This window comes from Cyrtonyx montezumae, unplaced genomic scaffold (genome assembly GCF_038088225.1).
Source record: "Cyrtonyx montezumae isolate F1298 unplaced genomic scaffold, pur_monq_1.0 scaffold_21, whole genome shotgun sequence".
NCBI classification, from domain to species: domain Eukaryota; kingdom Metazoa; phylum Chordata; class Aves; order Galliformes; family Odontophoridae; genus Cyrtonyx; species Cyrtonyx montezumae.
The window spans coordinates 3,907,910-3,930,450 of NW_027071948.1; the positions used below are offsets into that span (position 1 = coordinate 3,907,910).

Here is a 22,541-nt window from a genome sequence, read left to right on the forward strand (position 1 = left end):
GCAACACAACCAAAACATTACCCACTTAGCTCTGCAGCTCAGCAATGCTTTTGTGCAAGCCGTTGCAGCCACAAAGAAGCTACACGGATAACCAGGAGCAGAAGGGGCAGATCAGGAAAGAAGTAGGAAGTGTCACAAAGGAGAAAGCAGGAAGGTATTTGCTGATGTCACCGAAGCAGGCCCCTTGCTGGAGGCAGACAGTGGCTGCACCCTCTGTGCTGTTTGCAAGGTCACATTTACAGCAAAGCTCAACTCCAACCATTGCAAAACACTGCTCCTAGTTTTCTCTCATCCAACCCAGATCTCCCTCAGGACTGGATTATTTTGATTCTGCTGATGCCACCTAGTGACTGTTCTCGGGCTGTTCAGCACCTTGACTTCAGTGCACGGTTTTGGCCCTCAGAGCCACTCAGCTCCTGCAAATCTTACAGAGGAAAAGACAGTGCAACTGAGTGGGGCCAGTGATTGACAGAACTAAGCTCTGCTCCCAGGGAGATGGGCAGATAGAGAACAGCTTGGGAAGGTACAGCATAGGCAGCACTCTGACTAGGGAATAGCTGGAATAGAAGGTACAGACTTCTGCAGTGCAGTGGATGACAGAAGCTGGAGGTATTATGCAGTCAGGTTACAATACAAAGCGAGCAACAGGACCAATCTCAACAGATTATTTTTATGACATCTGTCAGCTCTAGAGACAAAGGAGGTCACACCAACCAGAGAGAGCCCCTGATGTCTCCTGGCAAACACAGCAAACTTTTAGACTCCGTTACCACTCCCACACCTCCCCAAAGAAGCACACCAACCCACAATGACGTCACCTTAACCAGAGCCGAGTGTTTAATTGATTGCAAGGGAGTGACAATTGCACAGTGGTTGTGGCTGAGAAGATCCCTGTTGCACAGCGGTGGCACGGAGACTTTAAACCAGAAGACATGGAGGAAGATCCATCTCACAGCACAGTAAAAACAGCTTACACATCTGGGGATTCTGGGGGCAGCATTAGAAGTGATGATGCCTCCTAACAACCAGCAAACACCCAGGCCTGAGGCACCTCAGCAAGACTGAGATGAGATTTGTCAGCACAACTGCCTCCCCAGCATCAGTACTTAACAGCAGGCAATGGATCTAAGGTTTGTTTTTTTTTAATATATATATTTATATTTATTTTTTTTTATATAAAGCGCCTATCACCTGATTGATAAACATTCTTTGGAACCATTCTGATGGCAGGGGTAAGAACAGGAGTCAGCCTGTCAGTCCCTCAGCATTTCTATTTCCAACCAATTGAAAAAAATAAAATAAAAATAAAAATAAAAAGCCACAAGACTTTGCTGCCAGCCCGGCACGCTGACCTTTAATACTGCTGCTCCGTCAGGGCTGGAGGGAGACTTATTGTGAATGGCAACAGTTTGCACTGTGACTTCTCCAACTGTGCTGCAGAACAGCACAGGCACAGCAGGGCAGTGGGACGTGAAGGCTCAGACCCATCACCAGTCAGAACGTCCCAGCAGCGGGGAGCTCCATCAGGAGAGAGCCAGCTAACTGTGCACAGAGCTCCCGCTCTCTGTGCTTAAGGCCGAGTCAGTGAACCTCCTGGACTCTTCCCAAGTTTCAGAAGATCACCAGACAGAAATACACGTCAGTTATAAATATATCGTTGTCAGTTGGGTGGAGGCGAATTTAGAACGGGTAAAGGGAGGAGAGGAAGGAAGAAGACATCTTACATTTCCAGTACTGCAAACAACGCTTTGACCTCACGCAATAAGTCACTGGACCTTTTCAACAGTCTTATCTGGGATATGACACACCAAAAGGAATGTTGGCTGGCAAGGGGTTAAACAATCCCACACAGTGGAGAGCAAATCTGTAGTCTGCTAGGAAGGTCCCCACATCACTGATGATCTCAGGGTCCAACTTGAAGGGAGGAAGTAGCTTCTCAGTCTCACACATCACTCAGGGCCTGGCGACAGCCAAGAAAAAAATAAGTGTCAGGGCAGACCTGGGGCAGATCTAGCAGTCCTCAGCAGACACACGGCTCTGAAACACACCCACAACACGTGCCCTTGTCCTAGGACACTGCGGATGCGCTCTGCTTGAACCTGCAAGTTAGGAGGTGAAGGACTCGAAGAAGGCAGACTGAACTACACCACACCATCCTTCCTATCTCCTCTGGTTTGCACTAGAAACCACAACCAGGTTCTATATCTAAGGCCTTTGGAGCTTTCCAATGGGAAACAGCAGTTCTGCAGCCTCTCGGAGGCATTTATAGCAGAGTAAGTAGGAGAGATCTGCCACTGAGACCTGGGACATCAACCCAAACAACAGTTCCAAACTGAACTCCAGTCTTACCAGACTGACTCACCCTCTGCCATGTCATACAAAATGCCACCCTGCTCCAACTTGCCCGGAGAAGCCTTCAGGGCTGCAGGAAATCCTCAGTTCTGTATATTCCCAGCCCTGTCAAAGAAAAATCATACCTCACCCCTGATGGAGGAGGAAGAGCACAGCCCTACTTACCTTCCGTGCAAACTCTGGCAGGATGAAAGCTGCCCGGTGAATGTCAGAGTTGTAGTACTTCAGACTCCTCTCCTCTACTTGTTGCTGTGAGAGTTGCTGCACAGGCTCTCGGAAATTTGTGTTCTGCAATAAAGAAGCCAGGTAGTTCTGTAGCACTTGGGAAACAAAGCGCTGCACAGTGGGCAGCCCTATTCACGGCAGAGAACCACAGGGACTCACAGGAAAACTGATGATTTTCTGTTCTATTATGCCAAAGGTTCTGTGCAGCTCCAGCCCCAAGGGCTGGAGTATCCACGCCCCACCTTGTTGACTGGCCCTTATTCACTGATGTCTGTCTATGAGGTCAGAGCGCGTGCGAGCCACGTGCCAGATGGAGCTGTCAGATTGTGCCCAAACATCCCAGAATCAAGGCCTCTGCTCTTCAGAACACAGATGCTGATTCTGCTAAGTCAGGCACAGTGCAAGCTGCCGCTGCCCCAGGGTAAACTACACACAGCAGCAGAAGTGCTGCCTGTTCCCCACACAACACTGCAACAATTACATTACAGGTTAGCAGCAGTGCAGCAGGTTGGGAAAGGAGCAGACCTCTGCTCAGAAGCTGGCGCCCCCCCTTACAAGTTAGCTGCACTGGAGACAAGACTGTAATACTTTTTCCTAAAGCAACTCCTTATGTTACTGGCCAACTGTGCACTTCATTGAACAAGCTGCATTGCACTGTTGGTCCCCTGAGCTGGCTGACCTGGGACCAGAAGAAGCCCAGAGGTCCCCCAGCTGAGCCAGGCTCTGCAGTACTCCCAGGGAGCAGAAAAGGGCACTTTGGGTGCCTGAAACTCACTGGGTTCTTGCTGCAGAGCATGAAGCCAATCTGCCCGCTGGGATATGTCGGGATGGTGCAATAGGCGTATTCCACAACAGGGAACAGAGACTTGCAGAACTGACGCATCTCCTTAATGAGATCCAGGTGCAGCCACTGGCACTCACCTACAGGGAGAGAGCAGAGACAGGATGCAAAGTGAGAGCTGCCCCTTCTCTCTGCACAGACCTGTGCCAAGTTAACAGCAGCTCCAAGTCCAAACCTGCTCTACTCCTGACAGCTCATGTAGTTTCAGAGGTAAGATAAGATTACTACGCCAGTTTTATACTACGTGCAGTCCAGCACTTAACAAGTTGACGTATATGGATCAAAACCACTGCCATACGTGGGAGCTAAAATGGATTTAATGCCCTGTGTCGCAGCTGAAATCAACTTATCTCCCCACATCATGTCTCCCCAGGAAGAGCCCCCTTTGAGACTCATGCTCAGGAGGCAACGATGTGGCATCAGCCTCCACCTAGAGAGCATCCTCACCTTGGCAGCAGAGAATCCCATCTTCTCGCAGGGCTGTCTTCATCAGCTGGTAGTAGGATTCTTTGAATAAGCTTTCTGCAGGACCTGTGAGAAAAGAGGGATGTCTAGGGGGAGGCTCAGGAAGCAGACTCCTAGTGTTCCGAATGCTCAGGCTGTATGAGGTCTGCACTGGCGAAGAGACAATTCAAGCAGCTTTCCAGTGATGACACGTGCTGGAGATGATCTGGGAAGTATCTAACGGGGCTCAGCCTACACCGAGCACAACAAACCCACCAGGACTTTAGCTTCCCTCAATAGCAACCCCAGCATCTTTACCAGAGAGTGCTGGCAGCTGCTTCTTGCTCCAGTTTTGTTCAAATCAAACTTCTGCTCCAACTCATAGATGCCTCTATGTGTTGACTCTAGCAAGTTTTCCCTTCTGTGCCCCAGATTCTCACACCTTCAGAAACGCAGCTCTGTTTTTGGGCTAGGCAGATCCACCAACAGCACATGAGCCAGTGCTTCGATAGAGGGCTCGTGTGCAAAGCTGTCTTTGCCAGCCTGGTGCTGCATTTCCCATGGGATCACTGGAATCAAGGATCAACTCCCTGCCAGAAGCAATAGCGTCTGGAATTGAATTTTGAGGAGAGAAATACGACAGCTGGCTTGAAGCCTCATTAACACAATTTTCTGGTCCTCATCCTTCCCTTTCTCAATCAAAACTACCACAACAATGATAGTTTCCACTTGAAAAAAGAAACTGGGCAGACCAATGTTACTTCCAGAAGGCAGCCAGAGAGAAAAGCAGAAGCATAAAAAGCAGTGCCCTTTTATGGATGGGATTCTTACCCATGGGGTCAGATGAGTCCGTGATAATCACATCAAAGGCTTCTTGATTCTGTTTCATGAACTCAAAACCATCTCCAACGTGCAGGGTCAGCTTAGCGCTGGAATACCCCACTGCCATCCCAGGGAGGTACTTCTTAGATACCTGGATCACATCCTGCAATACAAAGAGCACGAGTGGGTCAGAGGGGACTACAAGGAGCTGCTTTCCAGGCCACTGTGCAGCTGCTGCTGAAAGACCAGTGCTGTGAGTCATTTCCTTCCATGCCTTCAGCACAAATTTCTCTAGCTGGATCCTCAAGAGCTGTCAGCATCCTCAGCCAACGAGCTACACTCAGCCCTTTCCTATGGCCTCAGGGTTCACTGACACTGTGTCTGTGCCAAACACAACAAGAGGAACTTGCAGCTTCAAAAGCTCCCTGAGGAGCTAAGAGAATCTGACTGCAGACCGACTGCACGGTGCTCCTTTTCCCTGAGGACATCACTTGCAGAGGTGGTATCAACTTCAGATATGTTTAAGAAGATAAAAGAATAAGAGCACGGCAGCAGATTTTTACAGATGTGAGAAACACCCCCATCTCTGCTCTAGTTATAATCGATCCTGATGTAAAATGTTTTCTCTTTGTGACTGCTACAAACCACGTACTACAGAAGGCAGTCCCACCCCAGGCAGTAATGTCAGGCACCCCCAGCCTCTCATAAACGGCCGAGACAAGAATTGCTCTGGTGTTGGGCTGTGCTGGTTCACAACGAAGCACGTGTGCCTGCAGTGTGGCAGCCAGGCACGGAGGCTCACATAGCAGCGTTTATACTGCAGCCTCACTTGATTAAAAAGTTACACGGTCTTCTCAAAGTATAACATCAGAGCAAAGTGCCCGAGGAGAGCCAGCCCTCACAGAAACAAATCCCTTTCCTTATTTCCTGCCACCAGTGCAAGCAGCACGCTTAACAAAGAGCAGCATTCCCCCAGCAGAGGATGTGCTGTTATGTATCAGGGGACGGGGAAAGCAGCCCCTTCAGGAACCGGGAGAGCCGGCGCCGGCCTGGAAGGGCCTCAGCCATACGCGTGCACGGGAAAGGCAGGAGGCAGCGGCCAGCTGCCACGTCGCAAGGCGAGGAGTGGCGTCAGCGCTCGGGGCTGTCACGGGGCAGCAGGTGAAGCGCGGCCCGGGGATGCTGCAGAGCAACGCAGCCGCGTGCCCCACGCACCTCATCGATCTCGCACTGCACCACGGACTCCACGGTGGGGTGCTTCACCACCTCTCGCAGCACTCCGCCGTCGCCGCCGCCGATAATGAGCACCTGGGGCAGGAGAGGAGGGAAGGAGGTGTACGCGGGTCGGGGGGGGCTGCGAGCCGCGGCAAAGCACCGGGAAGAGAGGGAGCGCCGGAACCGACAGCCCCGGGGAGGCGGCGTTGGGAAGCGGCGGGGACGCGGGGCCGGCTTACCTTGCGGGGGTCGGGGTGGCTGCAGAGCGGCAGGTTGGCGATCATCTCCTGGTAGGAGAACTCGTCCCGCTCCGTGCACTGGATCACCCCGTCCAGGACCAGGACGTTACCGTACGTAGTGCTGGGCAGAGCGGAGGAGCGGGGTTGGAAAGGGCCCTCGGCCGCGCTTCCCCCCGCTCCCCGGCGCCGCGGGGCCCCCGCTGCCCTCGGCCGCCGCCCCGCGCCGCACCTGCGGAAGACGAGGATCTCCTGGTAGCGGGAGCGCTGGTGGTGCAGGAGCTCCTCCACCTGCAGCGACATGGCCTGCCCCGGCCACAGCCGGCACGTCTCGCGGAACCAGCCCTCGCGGATCAGCGCCGCCGCGCCGCGCTCCATCCCGCTCCGGCCCCGCCGCCCCGCGCCGCCCCGCCGGGCCCGGCCCTACCCCGTCCCCGCCGTACCCCCACCCCCGGCCCGGCCCTGCCCCGCGCACCGCCTGACCCCGCCGGCGCGGGAGCCGAGCACAGGGGCCCACGCGCCACCGCGCCCCGCCCCGCCCCCGCCGCAAGCGCGCGCGCCGCTGCGCTCCCATTGGCTGACCGCCCAACGCTGCGCGCCCATTGGCTCGGAGCGGCGTGACGTCAGCGCCAGCAGGGTAGTGCGGCCGGCGCCGCGGGGCCACGTGCGGAGCTGCGCGCCCGCGTCCCAACCCCGCGCCGGGGGAACCGCGGGGAACCGCGTACCTGGGGGCCGGGCCGCGGGAGCACGGCCTGCCGCCTCGCTGCCTGCGGGGGGGAACGCACAGCCGGGGGCAGAGCGGTTCCGCACGCGGCTCCAAGCTGGGTGCCTGTAACAGAGCCCAGAGTTTCTCGTTACGTAGAAATTAAAGCGTCCTGGGAGTACGGAGCGAGTCCCCGGCTCTTGGGAAAGGTCTGATTCGGGGACTTAAAGGCTGCGTGTGTTGGGAAGGCAGTCCCTTCCTGCAGCAACGTTACAAAACGCGGTAGGGCTGCGTGGCAGCTCAGAGCCGGCTGCTCACCTACGGCAGCAAAACCCCTCACTGCGAGAAACAGAATACAGCATCGCTGACACTGCACCTTGCATAAAGCCACGTAGGGGGCTTAAACCACACGGATTTTAGTAGCACTGCGGCCACTGGGGCTTTGAGAAAGATGTACTCAATTCCATTAGTTCAGCTGTCAGTCAGAAGCAGCACAGCTGCAAGAAGGGAGCTGGGCAGCCCTTGCTAAAGCAGTTAAGGAAGCTGCTGCATGTGTGCCTCCCCAAACCCACTGCCACACACAGCCAGGCTCTGTGAGCAAAGGAAGGAATAAAACCTTCAGCTGTTCCACAGAGATACAGGAAAAGATTGAAAACAAACAATTCACCAAACCTCCTCAGTGTTTGACAAAGCGCAGCCCCGGGCTTGAGAATGCAAAGGAAGATTTACCACTACTCACCCAGTCCTTGCCTCTCACCCATGAGAAGGGATTCTGTCACTGCCCAGACAGGTGAGAGTGGCACAGAGCACCATTAGGCACAAACAGAAATAATGGGACAAAGATGAGGGCTCTGTGGGCAAGTTCCTCTGCTCAGTGACCCAGGAATGAAGTCACACCAGCCCTGACTGTGGGCTTGTACCCCAGGATGCTGAAGTTGTTTCTCCCCTTCACAGGAGGGCTCCCAACTTGCACTTTTGTGTTCAGAATGAGCTCAGCCACCCCTGAATCAAACCACAGGCTGATACTCTTTGTACAAAGGCATTAGGGTGACTCGCCCCAGTTACAGCTGTGAAACATGAAGGCAGCTGTGCTGAGATGTGGCTGCATCACAGAACCTCTCTGCCTTTCCTCAAATCAATGTTGTGCTCTACTCTCTACATTAAAGCACTGCTTTCACTCTGTATCATCATGGAGAAAAAGTAACTACCTACTTTGTCTAAAAAGTACCTGAACACTTACACACCTCCTCCTTTATAACCTTAACTTAAAAATACTAACACTGCCACAAAAATTCCCATTTTTCACATTACCTTGTCTTGAAAAAGATGAGTTCTGTAGTTCAATGTGTAAGCAAGGGCTAAGGTCAGAGCCTGGCCTTGGTTCCTCCTCGAGACTGCTGGGGTTTAAGACACATCTACTGAATCTCTCAATTACTTTTGTGCTGGCTGCAGAGATGCTAAGGGCTTCCTCCATATCCACTTAAGCTCAGCCTGACTGCATTTGAGGACAAACTTTCAAAATCAGAAACACTGTGAGTATCATTACAAAGAACAGTGTGAATGTAATAAAAGCCAAAGCAATTAAGATGTTTTTCCCTTTTGGAAAAAAAAAAAAAAAGAAGTATTTTAATGGCCTTAAAAACATTTCTGTACGAAAACTGCTCAGTGACCAATATTTGCCTTTCCATGGTTACAGTACTTCTGACTGTCGTGTCCTCCAGCAGCAGCTCCCACAGCTCCCGTAACAAGGACTATCTCTTTGGCCAGTGGTGCTTGGAACCCCTGCAAAAGACAGAAAGAGTTTAAATCTTGCTTTAAATTCACCCAAGAGTGACAACCTACAGTAGCTGGCAATGATTCTATTGAGCCAGGGTCACAATGCAGAACCTTTCTGCTTCCAGTGCAGCCCCTGCTTAGCGTTGCTCTTTTATGACTAAAGAATGCACAAGAATCGAGTCTAGGAAGCTGAACATGAAGTATATTCAGAACAAGAATATCCATATTTGGCAGTACTGTTATTTGTCTTCCCTCCAAACAAGGCAAATGTTCTCCCCACCTCTGCCCATCTTTGTGGCCAAAGAAAGCGACTCCCACATCTATTAACACAAACTTTTACCTCAATATTTCAAACTTTCCACCCAGAACTGTCTTTTATTTGCTTTAATCCTGACTAAGCTCTTTCTTTTCCCCTTTTTTTTCCCTTCAAACTGACATCCAGCTGCGAAATGAACCTAAGTAGGTGTTATGCAACTGTTTCCCATTAAACGTGCTTCAACTCCCAGAGCAGCAGAGGACAATAGCTGAGCTCTGCCCACGGCTCTGGGGCACAGGAATGGAAACAGTGCCCCACGAGATGAGAGCAGGCTGACAACACACCTCTCAGTTTTCCCTGCCAGGTAGGACATGCTCCGGTTTCCAGCCGGCTGCTGAAGTTTGTTAGCGCCAGCAAATTTCTGCATGGAAGAGAAAATACAATACATGAAGTAGCTGAGAAATACAGACTGTTCCACGTGATACACATCCTGCCAGGACCCTCCTACCTCAAGGAACACCATCTGTGTACACTGTGAGCTTTGTTTTATGACTTCTGGATACGCATGTGCACTGAATCCACTTGAATGCATGCAGTTCTGCTGGTCCAACCACAACCCGTGAGCCGCAGTACCCCATGTACCCACCATGGTATTCCTAAATAGGAATTCCTAGTTAGGAAGGATTCCTAAAGGTCTAAACCCTTCTCCTGTTCACTGTTAAATTGTTTTGTTGGCTTTTTTTTCTTCTGAAAAAAGTTTCAAGTGACACAGCAAATTGTGCAGGAAACTATTCAGAAGCCATCAGGCATAAACCTGTTCTGCCTCTAATATATGATTTAGAGTGAGTACCTAAGAGGCTTCCTGGAACCATCTGCCCTTCAGTTAAATACACAAGGCAGCACACATAGGAAAGAGACTGAAATGCAAGAAATGAGCTTTGGAAATTAACGAATGCCTGGGCACCCAATTACAGATGAGCACCTATTACTTCATGCTTGAATGCCCACTGATGTCATGTATCAAAAAGCTCCATATGTGAGCACTGCACAGGATATAGCAGCCCAGGTCTGCCAGAGTGATCCGATCACGAGTGGAACAAAGCTCTCCTGTGCTGGTCACTGTCTGACCACCGTTCTCTTCATTCTCCCAATCAGTGATGAGAAGTTTAAGTTAATTAGCAATAAATTAAACTAGGAAAAAATTCCTTTCCTTAGTGGAGAATGCAGGCAACATCCGGATTACAGTGCCACAGCTGCAACTGGAGGGATACTGAGATTTTGGAGGGTGCCTTGAATTTAGTACTGGGATTTGCATTAGCCTAAGTGTGAGAGTGCAGCTGTGAACAAGGTGAGAAACAACAAGGGAGTGCAGGGGCCCCAGGAAAGCTCTTCCTGAACAAGATGAGGCTGTAATACAAAGCACGAGTTTGTGATTGGAAGATGCATGTCAGTACCAAGTGCTGCAAGAAAGTATTCTGCAGATCCTGGAAGAGTTTGCTTTCCCAACAAAAAAAAAAAACCTTTCCCAACAATTCCCCAGCTGGGTACACACCATCACCAACAGTTCTGCTACTTCTTTCATGACATGTCTGTACCTTGCCTGTGTGAACTTGTCTGGCAGGATCAAACTGTGCTGACTGCTTCGATTTGCTGCTTCCTATGGGAAAGAGGAGAGAAGCTTGTCACTAAACATTGCCAGAAAGAACTGTACTCTTTGTGGTGTTTCTCTGATGATACGGTTTCACTGCAGTCTCCCAAGCTAAAAACCACAACAGCCTCTGAAGGGCATAAGCTTCTGAACAGATGTGTGTTATGAGGAGCTACATCTTTAACTCCTAGATTCTTGGGCCCAATTAAATCAATTTCTTTTCTCCACCGAGAAAAGAAGCGAACAATCCACAATCCCTTAACTGTTTCAGGATTTTGTTTCCAAGCCAGAAAAAGGATGCTGAACTGCTCATTCCCTAGGTGAATTTCTTTTAATATTTCCCCACTGCAAGGAGAGTGCATTTTAACCATTTGTACTGCCCTGGCACCCAGATTCACACAGCCTTCTCAGGGCTCAGCTGGTAACATTTTCCACAGCCTGCAGCACTCTAGCTGAGATCCAGATCTTACCCGCAAACACTTTGAAGTTGATCTTGCTGTAATCAAAGGGGGTAAACTGCTTTGGTGCTTCCAGCTCCTCTGGTTGCTGGGAGGGTTTTGGCCGTTTCTTCTCTGGTTTTGGCAGTTCTGTTCCTGTTTCACTCATGACCCTCTCCCTCTTCCTATTAGCTTGTTCCTGCTGTGAAAAGCACCCACAGAATGGAAACAAGTTCAGGAGCATGCAGGCATTAAGAACCAGCATGAAGATGAGCTGGTGGTGGACCTGGGGCTGTGACAGCCAGGGGCTGTCTGTGGCAGTAACAGTTTGGGGTGGGGGGGAAAGCACTGTGCTCTTCTGTGGGACTGAACAGCTCCCCTCCCTTCCCCTCCCCCACCCCCCCCTCAGTGCAGGGACCCTTTGCATGAAAAGCCAATGGGCAACAGTTTGGGTGATGGTTCAGAGTAGTGGGGGCACAGGGTCTCATTCTGAACTGATGTTAAAAAGGTCAAAAAAGGCAAATGCTGAAAGAACAAAGTTCAGTGACATACCACAGCCTGCTGGCGAACAGACACAATGTTTTCTGTTGCCTCTTTGTATGCTTTCTGTGCCTGGTCACGAGCAGCTAGAGGCAAACAAACATTACTGTATGAAGCTGGGCTAAATCAGCCCCCTGATTAGAAGCAGTCAATGGGAAAAGCACGCTAGCCAAACACACTGAGGAGAAAAAGGGCAGTACCTGACTGCTGGGCTGCTTTCTTCTTTGCTTCATCCCTGGATTCCTTCTGTACCTGTGACTGACTCATCAGCTTCCATCGATTGCTGATCTGCAATGAGAAAAAATTGCCTGGAATCATTTTCTTTGAAGTTCTATGGCAAAAGGGAGTTTATAAACTTGCTACCACATGCTGGTCCTTATTAAGAACAGAAAAGACCAAATTGGATTGTAAAAGAGATTAAGATCTGCTGCACCAAGTAAAGTAGAACTATGGGCTTCACAAGTTCTCAGCTACAAACAAGCCCAGTGAGAACAAAGGTAGATACAGACTTCAGTAGTAGTCTGTAGCTTTGACAGACCCAGACTACAAAGTGAATGTCTCCCATCTGTGGCTCTCTGAAGGATATTAATGCTATTCAAACAAGGAGATACTGATTTAGAAAGACACTGTGTTTCTTAAAGTTTGTATACTTTTTCTAAAGAGAATCCAAGAGAAAAAATGACATATTCTGCTGTGGCTCTCCAGGGAAAAGAACTGAATTCTTTGTGTCTTTTCTAGGGGGAAATTTTAACATCAGTCTTACTTCATAAATTTTTGATGATGGGTCAAACTTTGCAGATTGCGAGACGTAGGCAGGATTCTGTTCTGAAGGCAAATACTGCAGAGAGAGGAAAAAAGCATTGTCTTTAAACACAGCACATGCCATTGGTGCTTGTTAGCCCATAGCTACAGTGCTATTAAAATGTTCCAAATCCAGATCATATGTAAGAAACATTCTACAGAAAGACAATCTTTAGGAAAAAATCTAAGTTACCATGTCTATAGCCAACAACAACATTAAAGAAGAAACAATTAAACCAAACCAAAGAAAACAAAACTTCCAACCACACAGCAGAAAACAGTTGTTTTTATACTACTTCCCTGTAATCTGCTGCTCCATATCTGTTACAAAGTTCTAATACTTTTTCAACAGAAGAGTAAAAGCAACTCACTAATTTCAGCCACAGAAATGAAAATGTGATGCAAATTAAAGAAACCTCAAGCTTGATAAACAAACAAAAAATAGTACAGAGGTCTGTTTGCTACAGACACAACTCAATGTGTTTTGAGAACACATCCACACGTGTGTGCTGTGCAAAGACCATCTCTCAATTCCAGCAGAACAGTTTCTAGATCAAGCTTGTCTTTGCACAGGGTGGTTTATCAGCATTGCTACAAATATATATTGGATTTTACTCCATTTTGAGTTTTACCATTCTAAATGGATTTTCAAAGGACTCCATTATACGCTGAGCTTTCTTCTGTGCAGTTGTTAAAACCTTCTCATTTCTTTCATCTTTATCATATTCCTAAAAAAACAGATGGAAGAAACGTTAATGTGAATCATCTTCACTTCTGGCTACTGCCATTACACGCATGCTATCCGTCATTATCTGAAACTCCAGCACTGGCAGTAACCCTCTAGAAAGAATTAACCTGTTGGCCTGCTAACCTCACTGTCTTGGTTATGTCATATGCTTGACAGGGTATCAGAAGCACTTCCATGCACACCCCACCCTACTATTTCTTGCTACTACACATTTATACCACATTAAGTATGTTTTCTAATACTCGAATACAGGCAGTACCACAGCCAGTGCTTACACTGAATATGCTGACAGTGGCAGTAGCAACAAGGCATGCTGATTCTGGCTGAACACCCTGAATATTCACTGTCCTCTCACTGTCTGAAAAGAGAGAATCGTGTTCCAAGACTGGTGCAGATGTAGATTCTACAAGAAAATTGAAAAGAAGATGAATTTTTTATTAGATCCATGTATATTGTACTGTTTTCTTTTTCATGTAATAAGATTTCACTGACAATTTCTTCAGTGCTGCTTATTTCCCCATATCAAAACCACATAATGTCATGGCTCATAAATCCAATTTACCCAAAGCAGAATTATTCTGAAAATCATCCGTAGGAATCCGGGAACTGTCATGTGGTCCAAACAAGGTGTTCTCCAGCCTCTGCAGAAAGGTTCAGATGGCAAACACCATTAGTGCAGTACTCTATGGATCTATATTTTCTAGATATTGCAGAGAGACATTACAGAAAATCAGAGACTGGATATTTTAATGTAACTCACCTGCCAAGCACAATGCATCTGGCACCAAAAGGGTGTTCAAGCAAACACCCAGTGGCTAATGGAGATGCTGCACTTTTAAGCAGGAGGAGGATACAGCAGTCAGCCTCACAAGCTCATCTGAGACTTCCCTTCACAAAGATCTACCATTACAGACTGACACACATGCAAATGCCTGGCATCCAGACTGCTTGCTGATGAAACCTTTGGTGCTGTTATAATGATTTGTAAAACACCAATTAGCAGCTGGTAACGTTTTGAGTCTTGCACCAGACATTTACCAACACGAAGTAGAGAGATCTATAAAACAGACTAGAATAAACTATTTAATGGAAGCTATGACACTGCTATGTTGTTCTTTTTCCTGTGTTTAAGGCATAAGACGTTAGGAAACAAACATTATACAAACGCTACCTCAGGGTTGGAGAGAGTTGTCCTTTTCTTGACTGTCAAAGCAATCTCCGACTAGAATGGGAGAGAAAGAAGGTCAGTTAAGTGCATCTGCCCTATTTCTTCTAGGATGGCTTCTTTTCCAACGTTTTCAATATATGCATTAAAAACTAGAGGGTTAATAAAACTACATTCTTTCTTATTTTCCTGCAGTGTTTGCATATGGATACTCACACAGAAAGCAAATGGGCATGCTCACAAATGGTACTGTTTCACCAAAGAAGACTGTACTAATACCTACATGCTGGATGCTGAAAGTGCATTTCATCTAATGGATTTAAGTCTAGGGTTGCTGGGTTTTTTTCTTCACCACAGCTGAAAAAGATTTACGTATCCATTTACACAGCCTACAAATTCCACAAGGTGCAGTTGTTCCTCTTCAGTCAATGTAAAATGTGATACAAAGATATGCTGCTGCATGGGCAACCACATCCTGCTCAGTAACACCCTGCCCAACAAACAGCTCACCCTCACAGGTCACCACTCAGCTCCAGCTCCTGCCTTATGGAAAGCAAGTGATGGCTCTCGTGTGACACGAGCTACCCCTACCTTGAGGAGAGGCATCTCTCGGGCCTGCTGAATGAGGAGATGCAATTCATTAATCTGCTGGCGAACTAGTGGTGGGACTGGATTGCAGCAAGCAATGATGCCCTGGGGTTCTCTAAAGAGAGATGAGAGAAATTCAGTGTGCTGTATTTATGGCTTAAATGTTAAGCATTTCCATCCAAAGGATGTGCAAGCAGATATAACCACAGGCCTGACTGTGGCAGAACAAGGCAAGCCAGATTAATCTGTCAGAGTATGCTCTCAGTGACAAAAATTTCTGCTGTGCTCGATTTGTGCAGGTAAGGAGAAACCACCAACACAGCTCTGAGTTCACTCCCTTTTCTGTGGTCTGTCTGTACTCATTGTTCCTTTTTTTCCTTTGTCAGTGTTCATCATTCGTGGTTGGACTTGATGATCTTGAAAGTCTTTTCCAACCTGAGCAATGCTGTGATTCTACTGAAGCTGAGTCCAGCAGTGGACTTGCACTGAAAGATGCCTTTTTACCATTCTCAGGTACATAACATTACACAATGAGAGTGACAAGTGTTTGAGGAAAAAAAAGTTGGATACATTGGATTTAGAAAGAGATCTGTCCCCTTTCAACTCCCATTGAGAACCAAAACAACAAATGTTATAGAGGAATTCAGTCCTCTCTTACTCTGTTGTACTGTAGGAACATCAGGGGCAGATGTGTGACAGACAGCAATGTAAAGGAATGTGTTAATGCAATAAAATCACAGAGATGTATTTCTGAGAAGAAATGTGGAGGCTTCTGGAGGAAAACTGCCATTTGTTTCTCTTGCAAACTGAAGAACTATATGGAAAAGCAATACTGACAGCTGGTAGGAAGGAACTAACTACAGAAGAAATTACACATTAGGAAACACCTTTCTAGGTATCAAAGTCAAATGAGACTCTTCAAGGGTGAGCAAAACTTACTTGGGCAGCTCCTCTGCTATCTTCAGTAACATATGATTTGGTAACACATATCTACAACACAAAGAGGCAATGTGAAAGTAACAGTGCAAAAAACTCTTAGCAATACCTTCAGAGTGCACAAGTCTGCCCCAGTTTACACTGTTTGAGGACACAAATCAATTAAGAAGAAATTAAGCAGAACTGGTCTAGATACACGTAAGAATTTACTTCAAACATAGTGACACTTCTGTTCTACGTGTAAAAAGCAGCCTGAAGTGGTACACCAATCTCTACACGTAACAGAGTGGCTTCCCCTCGGGGCTGTGAACACAAACACTGAAGACAGTATCTGTAACAAACGCCTTCCTACCCTATACTCTCATCTTCCTGACGTGCTGTCTTGTCTCTCCATGAAAACAGCAACCTAAATGCTGCTAGCTGCTGTGTGTTGAGATGCTTTTTCTGCCTCCTGTAGAGTTCAAGGTAGGATTCATCTGAAAAGAGCGGCTTGATGTATTTCTGGACAGGAAAAAAAAGAAACACTTGTGATCAGTTATCAGATTGGTGCTCTCTCGGATGACTTGCTTCACTGAGACAAAATCTCACACAGATGCAAGGGAATAAACTCAGATATAACCCATCTTGGAGTCAGTACTTTCCACAGGCAGAACACAACTGTCTCATGGCAACTCCACCAAGGGTTTGAAATGCTAGGAAATGTCCAGTACAACTGGAAATTTAACATTTCCCTGGGGAAAGGCACACCTGATGAGGCCAAGGTGCATGAGCATTCAAAAAATGGCAAGAGGGAATCTGAATGCAGGCCCTTTGCCCAGAGAAGCAAATGGCTGCAAACAACAGAGTATGAATTCATACAGTCAATTTCAGACATACAAATATGGAAAACAAAACATCTGTGCAGAAGATGAAGAAATGGGTAAAGGACTTTATGTCCTGGTAAGCCCATACTCTGATCCATGTAATCCAATCAGATGAAGCTTTACCTTCAGGCAGATGTCTCTGCTGCGCTGCCACACAACCTTCAGCTGAGTGGGCTGCTCATTTCCTCTCTCCCACAGTGCCTCTCTCATTTTATCATAGATGTAGAGCAAGTAGTGAGTGTCATCACGGGCATACTGAATCATTTCCTCGGGCAAAGGGCTAGCAAAAGAGCCAAAATTACATCAATACATTTCAGGTGCCCCCCACCAGTTATTTTTCCTTTGCAAACTGCATCTAAAACATTCTAACAGTAAATTCTTCTGTTTCCTTCCTGAAGGATCTGTTGGGCAACCACAATAACATGCTGTGCACTCATCTTATTCAGATGACATCACGTTCAGATGGATAGCACAACTGCTGTGCATTTAACCAGACAGCGGAAGTGCCTGCTGTGGTATTTGTCAAGACTCCTCTCTCTCTTCAGAGCCTACAAACTAAATCTCTGCGGCGTGCAGAGCTGATCCCCGTAGCTGGGCTCACTGCTCTATCTACCATGGGTGACAGAGCACTTCTGTGGGGACTCCTCAGAAACCAAACACTGACTTTCTCCACAGTACTGCAGTGGTTCAGCACTGTCACCAAGAAATGAGCTTCCCAGAGCTTTTCATTAAACAATATTCCCAGACCTTCTCCAAATCAATCCATTTCTGAAGAAACACAGAAAAATGTAACACTTAAGGAAACTGAAACCACTTACAGGTAAATGCTGTGCCTGTTTGCTTTGAGAGTAACCTACAGCTATGGGGTTTGCAACTAGAAATATGCTTCTACCCTAACAATACAAACAGGGATAAGTGCTACCTTGCAGCTCAGCCCCTCTAAGGGGTCAGTTTTTACCGTATCCTCCAGTCAGCCAACTGGTACTGCTTGTCAGCATCCACACTGCAGTACAGCTTCAGCAAGTGGTCCAAAGAGTGCTTGCCAAGATTGAGAAGACGAGCAGCTTGGTGAGTATCAAACATGTTCACCAAGTACAGGCCAAAGTCTTTCTGCAGCCACTCCACATCTGAATCAGCACCATGCAGGACCTTGTAAAGCAAAAGAAATTAACGTGAAGAACATCTGCTACAGGCTGTCAGTGCTGTGGTCTATTTGTACTCGTGTGTCTGAGATCAGACTTTTTTGCTCTGGCCTTCACCATTAAGTGTAGGACTACCAAAAAATCAAAAAACAAACCAAGAAATAACAACAACAACAAAGAAACCAAACAGAACAAGAACCACCAAAATCAAACAGTCAACCAAAAACCACCAAGGAATTCTGGCCGCTCTGCCAGCTGACCTTCACAATTGCAGGGTCTGTGAAGGTCTCATTGAGAATGTTCATGTCACTGCGCAACTCCAGAGTGTCAATGATGAAATCTTCTGTTCGAGTGGAAATCTGCATCAGACATGTCAAGCCCAGGAAGCTCCGGTAGGAATGGTGCTGAAAAACATAAGAGAAACATTAACAAGGACTGATTGCAAATAATAGTACAAAACAAACACACTCCAAATAAAGGAAGAAAAACGAACAGAGAACTTCTCAAAGCCAAGATAATCTGAGCAGGCTTCATCTCTGCACTCACTAACACGGCATACAGCATGGGCAAAACTTAAAAAAATCAAATTCAGTATGAAGTGTGCAGCCACCACTATCACTGAAACACTCAAGATATTGCCACTGTTTGTTTCAGGCCTCCAGGCAGAATCTGACACGTCAGGGCCAGGAACTAAACACACGTAAGGAAGTACTAAAAGCAGGATAAAGACAAGACTACAAAACAGACTGGAAGAATACAGCAGTTTCCTAGGTTCTAACAGCAGACACGTAACTTTTAAACACAGAACACAAACTGATTACCTCTAAGTCCAGGGCAAACTCTTTACAGTTCATAAGCTTTTCATTTAGTTCGACCAGTTCATCCAGTGTGGTGATAAAATGACAAGGCGTTTCCTTGATGGGTCTGTACATCTGGCAGGGCAAATTATTAGGATCAGTAAGTTCTCAGTCAACTGCTCCTGACCCCCACTCTCAATTCTGAAATTTGTTCAAGCTGTAAACTTATTGCACCTGCCCATACAATAATATGGGCACCAACCTGAGGCTCTGGCTTCTTAAGAACTCCATCTGGTGGAGAGAAACGCTCCAGTTCGTACTGGTAAGGATGAGCAAACCTACAGAAATCAGGAAAACAGGCACAGACTAAATTTCAGTCATGAAACCAGCGCACATGAGAGCTAACGGCAGCCTCCCCACTGAGTAGTAATTTTGTCTCTTGTTAGGGATTAGGTTTAAAATAACTCCAGATGACTACAGCAAATCACACACAACACAGTGTGCAGACAAACACATGCAGAGCTGTTATACATAAATGTCATCAGCACAAAGGGACCGTACAAGTGCACATTCAGCAGTGCACTCCAAGCACCTCGCTGCTGGTTTAATGTCTTACATGTCTTGCTCAGTTTGCTGCGTCCTCTGCTGGTGTATGAAGTCTGCCAAAGCAGCTGGGACATCCAAGTCTTCAGGGCGTTCCTTTCGTTCCCGTCCGCTTTTTGTGAGGGCTGAACAACCAATATGGAACAACTGGACCGGGTCCCACACATAATATGCTGTCAGTCTGCTAAGCTCTCCCCTCCACCCACCACAGGATCCTTTCACAGTCACAAGCTATCAAAAAACTTGATAATTTAGACCTACAGCTTTTGCTGCCAGCTAGATCTGGGCCTGCAACTCCAATGAGAACCAGGTTAGTGGGTCTGAACAGGATGCTGTTAAGAAACACACAAGGTGGCTCTGCTCAACAGCTTGGGAAGAGATTGAAAAATCTTCAGAAAACATCTCACTCATTCCCATGTTCTAAAGCTCAACCACATCAGTGCAGACTCGAGGTGATCAGCAGCAGAATGACACCTTGCTGAGATGAGGTGTTTCACAGGCAGCTTTGATAAAGCCAGGTCTAACCATGTACCTCTTTTTCTAACTAACTAGAAAAAGTTATCTATAAAGTCAAGCAGATTTACAGAGCAATCAACAAAAACTCCTTCTGCCAGGGGGATTCCCATCATGGAAACTGAATGGTCGCAAAGAGAAGCAGCAGAATATCTGTTGGGAACAGGTTAGTTACTGTATACCTATAAAAAGACGTCTATGCTGACCAAATCTTACACTGCACATACATAAACAACAGAGTCACAGAGTCATCTCATCCAAATAGTCACCATCTGCTCCTACTTGTTTTTATAGTCATTAACTCCCCTTCTGGATTGTCAGGACAGACTTGTGCTGAATATTCCCATCAGCAACAACAAAAAATACTTACCTTCAGGCAGTGGTTTCAAAGCATTTGGCTTGATAAAAAGTTTGGGAACAAAGGGAGTGTTGGAATTGTCAATCTTTTCTCGAAACTTAAGCTGTGGTCGAGAGATGTTCTTGGCATGAAGCAATCGGAAGGTCTCAGACTTCATACTTTTGTGGTATTCTCCTGCCTATTAAAAAGAAGGCAAAACAATGTGACTTAACAGATGTTCAGAGCCTCTTTCATTCACTGACCCAACACTGTGAGAAAAAGGAGATGAGAACACATGGAAAAAAAAAAAGAGGGAACATTTAACTACTGAAAGCTACTGGAAAACTGTAGCACCAGTGCTGGGAAAAAAAGCTCTAACACAGCAAACAGTGCAGCAGCCTCACCTTGCGGTTCCAGCTGGAAACGATCGTCTGTGGGATCTGCAACCCAGCAGGAAGGATGGGCTGCTGGTTTTTGTTCACTCCTGCTGCTTCATCCAGTAAAATACCCTACATTCCAGGGAAAAAAAAAGACAAAAACCAAACACCTGCTCAGTTATGTACTCAGGATGATCTTCCTCAAGAGAAGTGGCTCTATGAATTTACAGACTCATTCTCAGGTTATGAGGTTGTTGTGCTGAACTGTGTTTAGATTTCTCACAGGTCACATGTTATCTTCACCACTTTGCACTGTAACTCATCTGCTTTATCTACTGTGAATGCTGGTCTACAGCACTGAAACGCTCCTTAAATAAGTATCAGGTTAAGCACGTGCTAAACATCATTGCAAAAGCACTCATACTGAAATTATTTCAAAAAAAAAAACAAAAAAAACCTTGCAGTATGTGAATACTTTATACAAGTACTGTGGAGGAATAATTTGCTCACCACTTTTTCAAGAATGATGTCATTGGAGTCAACCAGCATATCGAATTTATCTTCCAGCTCCGTGACTTTGCTGTGGTCTCTCATGTGGCTGCGGCAGCCATGGTACTGCATCACCCTGCTCATGCTTGCAAGAGAACAGCACAGCGATTATTAGTTCAAACACAGGCACACTGAACCATGCAATTCCTCTCAACTTCCTACATCGTAGAAGTTTGAAAGCAGATCAAAAGTAATACCTATAATAACACGTGAGCAGTATATGTGAGAAACACCTAGGCAGTACTCAATGTTAGTACTGATAGTATTAATTTCATTAATCAATCAGCTTTCTAAATCACAGACCTGTTTGGAAGGGACCTTTAGAGGCCAAGCAGACCAACTTCCTCACAATGAACAAGGACATCTACAGCTCAGTCAGGTGCTCAGAGCCCCGTCCAGCGTGACCTCGAGTGTCTCCAGGGATGGAAGGGGCACCACCACCTCTCTGTGCAACCTGTGCCTCACTGTTGTTAATGCAAAAAACTTTCTCATTATATCCCCTCTAAACCTCCCCTCTTTTAGTTAGAAACTATTTCCTCTAGTTCTACCACAACAGATCCTGCGACAGTCTGTCTCCTTCTTTCTTATATACCCCTTTAGATACTGAAAGGCCCTTCTCAGGTCTCTCCCAGAGCCTTAGTGGGTTTTACATCAGTCTCTGCTCGCTCCACAGTTCTTTACCCAAACCATTAATAAAGGCATTATGCAAACACGTGGTTTAAATTGCAAGCTGCCTGAAGCTTAGCTAAAATCAGGCACGTGACATAAAGCATTCTTCTATCTCCAATCAGCCTGTAGATTCCACAGAATGCTGCAGCCCTCTGCTTCGGATCAGAAGATGCTGTGCCAGCTTCTTACCAGTGCAGGAGCCGCTGGCCCTGTGCTTCACAGTACGCCCGGAACCCAGGGAAGCTGCGGTAGAAGTCGTACTCGTCGCCGGGCTGGGGGAGCCCAGCGGACGCCTTCGTGGTGGCCACCACGGTGCCGAGGGCATGCTGTGCGGGAACACTGCGTTACTGCACCGCCGGACTGCTCTGCGATCCCAGTGCCGAGCGCCTTTTCCCTGCCTGGTCGAACACATCCCAACGCGCTGCGCTGTTTGGATGTTTTTTAAGCTAAGATCGCGTTCGTTTCGTTTACACCATCTCATCGGGATCCCTTACACCGAAGGCAGCATAACAACAACAGCAGCACGCCTAGCTCTCAGCCGAGGATGTACGTCTAAAAAGACCGCATTAAATCAGCAGAACCGCAGACATCGGCTTTATTTTAACGAAAAAGAACCGCGGGGCGTCCAGCCCTTCGCATCCCGCAGCCCTCCCACGGCAGGACCACAGCTCCCAGCACTCCCCGCGGCTCCGGCAACGAGAGCGCCTCAGCCCAACCGCGCAAAGAGCGGCGGGAGCCGTAGTGCACTGCGGCCTTCCCGATTCCCCCGGCCCCGCACCTTAACGAAGGCGTCGACGTCGTCGAAGCCGGGCAGCACCGGCGCGGCCGCGGGGTTCCCCTCTCGTTCCGGCTCCGCGGGCAGCCCTCCCGAGCCCCCTTTCCCGCCCTGTGCCGCGGGGCTCCCCGCCGCCGCGCCGCCTTTCCCCTCGCCGACGGCAGCAGCCATCTTGTCGCCTCA

At 47.5% G+C, this 22,541-nt stretch overlaps 2 protein-coding genes across 3 annotated transcripts; both read right to left on the minus strand.

Annotated features, from left to right (window-relative positions):
- Positions 1-814: 814 nt before the first annotated feature.
- Positions 815-6,522, minus strand: SRM (spermidine synthase). The gene is made up of 8 exons (XM_065738051.1): positions 6,368-6,522; positions 6,139-6,259; positions 5,900-5,992; positions 4,694-4,847; positions 3,866-3,949; positions 3,353-3,498; positions 2,518-2,640; positions 815-1,960 (listed from the first exon to the last, which is right to left on the minus strand). Exons 1-8 carry the CDS (start codon positions 6,511-6,513, stop codon positions 1,943-1,945), a joined length of 885 nt encoding a protein of 294 aa, XP_065594123.1. The 5' UTR covers positions 6,514-6,522; the 3' UTR covers positions 815-1,942.
- Positions 6,523-8,408: 1,886 nt separating this feature from the next.
- On the minus strand, positions 8,409-22,541 carry EXOSC10 (exosome component 10). 2 transcript variants are annotated; one of them, XM_065738053.1, is made up of 25 exons: positions 22,362-22,541; positions 21,773-21,909; positions 20,876-20,999; positions 20,393-20,497; positions 20,022-20,187; positions 19,152-19,263; positions 18,798-18,873; positions 18,560-18,670; positions 17,999-18,142; positions 17,555-17,745; positions 16,720-16,876; positions 16,086-16,234; positions 15,737-15,787; positions 14,801-14,912; positions 14,216-14,266; positions 13,607-13,685; positions 13,320-13,402; positions 12,929-13,024; positions 12,259-12,333; positions 11,696-11,783; positions 11,508-11,581; positions 10,989-11,157; positions 10,466-10,527; positions 9,215-9,291; positions 8,409-8,620 (listed from the first exon to the last, which is right to left on the minus strand). In XM_065738053.1, exons 1-25 carry the CDS (start codon positions 22,527-22,529, stop codon positions 8,590-8,592), a joined length of 2,688 nt encoding a protein of 895 aa, XP_065594125.1. In that variant the 5' UTR covers positions 22,530-22,541; the 3' UTR covers positions 8,409-8,589. The 2 variants fall into 2 exon arrangements, with proteins under 2 accessions (XP_065594125.1, XP_065594124.1); XM_065738052.1 differs by having other exon boundaries at positions 8,410-8,620; positions 13,320-13,447.

Bases quoted from the DNA above. Each gene is read 5' to 3' on its own strand.
- SRM (XM_065738051.1), bottom strand. From the start codon at position 6,513: ATGGAGCGCGGCGCGGCGGCGCTGATCCGCGAGGGCTGGTTCCGCGAG. The intron at 5,993-6,138 runs GTAAGCCGGCCC...CTCCTGCCCCAG, and splicing joins GCCACCCCGACCCCCGCAAG to GTGCTCATTATCGGCGGCGG. The intron at 2,641-3,352 runs GTGAGTTTCAGG...TCTTTATTGCAG, and splicing joins TGCTCTGCAGCAAGAACCCA to AACACAAATTTCCGAGAGCC.
- EXOSC10 (XM_065738052.1), bottom strand. From the start codon at position 22,529: ATGGCTGCTGCCGTCGGCGAGGGGAAAGGCGGCGCGGCGGCGGGGAGC. The intron at 15,788-16,085 runs GTAGGAAGGCGT...TTTGTGTTGTAG, and splicing joins CAGGAAGATGAGAGTATAGG to ATATGTGTTACCAAATCATA. The intron at 13,448-13,606 runs GTAAATTGGATT...ATTTTCTTGTAG, and splicing joins TCAGAATAATTCTGCTTTGG to AATCTACATCTGCACCAGTC.